Genomic DNA, 4,389 nt, shown 5'->3' with positions numbered 1-4,389 from the left:
AATTCCCATGTTCCTAGGAACGTACATGAAATGGAGCATAAAACCAGCTGTAACAATAACCTTTTTGCTCTATGTTAGCTTACCTAAACATTCAAGCAAGCACGATTCGGATACTGGATTCTGCTCTCGGAGGAGTGTATTTATTCACAGTGTAACACAATAATAAACAACCACAGCATTGTAACGACAGGATATCCAACCTTTCTTCTACAGTTCCTGACAACTAACAAGAGCCTCAGTTACATTAACAATCGGGCATTGCGTTGTGTACTTTTTTATAGACAAATGACTAAGGACTGACTTGTTCAGTTGGAACGGACACAGGACACTCAGAAGTCACTCCGCCTAGACTCTCTCGTAATCACTGACGACACACGACTCACGACTGCCTTTAAAGCTATCCTAATTATGCGCATAACCGACTCTGACCTTGATTAGAACATGGCCACCTTTCCTCAGCCAATCAGGAGCCTGTATTTCTTGTGACTAAATCCACATAGTGCGGTCCCCAAAGGGACAGGGGTGTACTAACCAACGAATAAATTAGACTAAGTCGGAGACGCCCATGTACTAACCAACGAATAAATTGACTAAGTTGGAGACGCCCACCATTTATATGCAAATAAAATCAATTTAAAAATTAACAACACAGGAAAACAGCAATTTGATAAATTTTCCTGTACATCTTTATTCAAAAAGGTAAACAAAAGAAACTCATGACAAGGAAAGTGAACAACGAACAGAGAATGAATAATGAGTATGAATGAAGTCAAAAAAAATCTGAGGGTTTCTTACAAATGTCAAGTAAAACTAGTTTCTCATACATTGTAGAAAATGAAACACGGAAGCTACAAACTTTTAGCGATGCAATAAAACGATGCAAAATCTTCCCAACACGATTCGTAAAATTTGAAAACAAAATACGGTAAAATTAAAAAAAAGAATACACCAACATGGTTGGACAGCAGGGAAGGCACCGGGCGAGGGAAGGAGGGTTAGAGCAGGAACGGGTCGGCCTGGGAACAGAACATGCCGACAGAAAGACCCCATGACCAACTTCTTACAGGTCAGGTCAGAGACTGCTGTCTCAACAGACAAACCAGAATTTTTCAACTCAAAAACAGAAGGCATTGTGGGACCAGCATGACAAGAAAGCAACCGCTATGCATATTTCACATAAAGCTGCGAAAAGAAGCTCAGCTGCAATTCATGAATGAGAACAAAAGGACGTACTACAAGCTATAATGTTGTTGGTAAGGTTTCTAGGAAAACAAATGTTTTTTATTTAACACAAAAAAATATGATTGTGTAAAATGTGTTTCTTTTGCTTCGGAAAGATGGCCATGTTCTAAGTCAGTTAAAGGATGGGCGAATTGCTTGTATATGTGGATTTGGTACAGCCCCGCACCCCCCTCGGATTTTGTTGGCATCCCTCGGGCTCCGCCCTCGGGATGCCAACAAAATCCTTGGGAGGGCGGGGCTGTACCAAATCCACATAAACTCGCTCCGCCCATCCTTTAACTAATACTTGGTAGACAATACGGCAGCCCACATATAGGTGTTAACTGGGCTTGTCTAGCCACTTCTTTGTGGTGCATATTAATACTGGCAGACGGGCAAGATGTTTACCGAAGTACAAAGCTGTTGATATACATAATGCATTTTGGCACATAATATATTTTGACACATTATTAGGCTGGCCACCAAGCGTTACACAGCCTTTTATGTATACTTTTCTGTTTTGAAAAAGTGACAGTCAACGCACTTTTTTTTTCTTACAGAATCGCTGCCTGCTCGGGAGACATATGGCCAAGGCGACAATGAAAACCCCGAGCAACCAGACAGTGAGGACGGCCAGATCTTTGATTTGATAAAAAGTGAGGAACTGCACATTACATTTATCTAGTATATACCTAATGATTAGAATTTGTCGAGTTTTATCAAATTTTCTCTTATTTCCTACAACGGTGCATGTGAATACACTGGACTCTTCATGCAACATTGCCTCTCAAAATTGCCTCTCAAAATTCATGAGATTGCGTTTCAGTTAATTGTTTTTTCAGGGGGAACATGCCCCCGGATCCCCTTCGACGCTTCATATATGGGATGACGGAAAAATTATCAGGCTAGCTGGAGATATGCACTGGAGGCTAGAACCAGACTCCTGTTTCTACTTTCCTGTTCTGAAAAAAGGACTCACATGTTAACTTTATTTCATTCTCTCTGTCTTATGACTTAAGTGCTGTTTTCTTACAGAGCTGCTGTCTCGTGAGATCGAGGACCAAACCGACAACGACAAGCCCGAGAAGCCAGACAATGTGGACCGCCAGACAACTCACACCGACCCGGCTCCACCGGCCTTAAGCAAGCGCGGAAATTACTTTTCCGACTGCTCTGAGATCCACACAGCCCAAACTCTGTATCATAAAGTGTCTAGTGGTGTTTACAAAATACAACCTGTAGGTCTGTCCCGCCCGATCTCTGTATACTGTGATCAGACAACAGATGGGGGAGGGTGGACGGTCATACAGAGGAGGTTTGACGGGTCTATCGACTTTAATCGACCTTATAACGACTTTAGGTACGGGTTTGGGTCAGCCAATGGGGAGCAGTGGTTGGGTTTGGAGAACATGTACCGTTTGACCAATCAGCACACGTATACACTGTACGTACAGTTGGAAGATTGGAATCGTGTGGTCAAGTACGCAAAGTATTCGTCATTCTCGGTGGGAAGTAGTTCCAACTATCGCCTTTATGTTGGTGGGTACAGTGGGACCGCTGGGGATGGGTTCTACTTATCGTCTTCATCTCATCCTTACTACCTCTACGGTCAGGCCTTCAGTGCTAGGGATGTAGACCGTGATGCATGGTCCAGTTCCTGTGCTGGTGGTAACAGTTACTACTACGCGGGAGCGTGGTGGTACAAGGCCTGCGCTTATTCCGCCCTGAATGGCCCGTACCTGCGCCCCTCTGACCGTACCGGTTACAGTGGCTATGGTATCTCTTGGGGCCCGTTTGGAGGCTCCTATTGGCACTATCTGAAAAAGTCCAAAATGATGGTCCGTCCTGCCAACTTCCGACCATAAGTTGCCAGACACTAACCCAGCTGACAGGTCGAGGATTCAAATTGTTTGATAAAAACCATAATCCAGCACTCACTGTGTATCCTATTTTCTTTAAATAGGTCAAATCTTTCAAGTTACTTATTTGGTTGTCTCGGACTCTCGATACAGGAAATTTACACATACATATATACATACATACATACACGCATGCATACATACATAGTTTACATACATACATACATAAAATTCGGAGAGTTGAAGCATCTATATAGTTCAGCTTCCAGCGTTTTCTATCGTACATCATTTCCGTAATTGGTTCTTTTTCATACCAGTCACTAACCCAATAATGTCCTTTAGTGTAGACTGTAGAGTTTGGACGACCTCTTCTCATCTTTCGCTTCCGGAGACCAAAGAAGCAGTTTTCCACCCGGTTTGCCATGCCGAGTAACATGGCCGGCTAGGCTTAACCTACGGCGCTTAACTACCGTAGAGATTGGTGGAAGGGAGCCGTAGAGTTGTTTATTAGTTGTAAATTTCCACCAAGATTTGTTCTGTATCGCCTGTAGCATCTTGGTGAAGGTACCATCCAGCTTCCTGACCTGTGAAGCATTCATAATCTACGACTCGCAGCCGTATAACAAAATTGAAACAACACAAGCTTGATACACTTGGTTTTGTTCCTCCCTGACCCCTGATTTCCAGACTCTTTGGAGAGAACGTATGGCACTCCATGCCTGCCCAATTCCATCCTCCATATCATGTTTGAAATCCTAGTAACCCCCCCCCCCCCCAAAAAAAAAAATATCTGAAGCCAGTGCAATTGTAGATTCGACAGATGCACAGAGCTGATCCGAGGATAAATAATGAATGAATTTAGTTTTGATGCATTGAGATACAGTCCAATGGTTTGACATGCAGCTTCGACTCTGTAGAGCAGGTCTTGTACAAGTTGTATTGTGTCCTTGAGAAGAGTAATATCTTCCGCGAAATCAAAGTCAGGGAGGGTCTCTGCCGGGTAGCGACTACTACGACGGTGATGCAGGGTGAGGCCATCAGTGTCTGTGATAGCTACAAGTAATGTTTAATCTAAACAAACAGTAAATAAGGATGGGGCAAGGGGGTCCCCCTGTAGAACACCAGTATTAATGTGAAAAAGTAAAAGAGAAACATTGCCTTTTCTTATATCTGCAGGTAGTCAGTATATTACAACACACACCACTCCATACGCTCACCATACTCTCAATTGACAATTTATCTTGGTAGTTAACCAGACATCTATATCGCTAGACATATGATTCTGCTTTTGTTCACCCTGTAGAACACC

At 43.1% G+C, this 4,389-nt stretch overlaps 1 protein-coding gene across 1 annotated transcript; it reads left to right on the top strand.

The window, feature by feature from the left end:
• Positions 1–1,029: 1,029 nt before the first annotated feature.
• LOC109464751 (microfibril-associated glycoprotein 4-like) lies at positions 1,030–3,150 on the top strand. The gene is made up of 3 exons (XM_019761826.1): positions 1,030–1,066; positions 1,782–1,877; positions 2,257–3,150. Exons 1-3 carry the CDS (start codon positions 1,030–1,032, stop codon positions 3,084–3,086), a joined length of 963 nt encoding a protein of 320 aa, XP_019617385.1. The 3' UTR covers positions 3,087–3,150.
• Positions 3,151–4,389: the final 1,239 nt, after the last annotated feature.

Source organism: Branchiostoma belcheri, unplaced genomic scaffold, assembly GCF_001625305.1.
Source record: "Branchiostoma belcheri isolate BF01 breed outbred unplaced genomic scaffold, Haploidv18h27 scaffold140, whole genome shotgun sequence".
NCBI lineage: Eukaryota > Metazoa > Chordata > Leptocardii > Amphioxiformes > Branchiostomatidae > Branchiostoma > Branchiostoma belcheri.
Note: the sequence above shows the minus strand (reverse complement) of the source record. Positions and strands in the feature narration are given on the sequence as shown.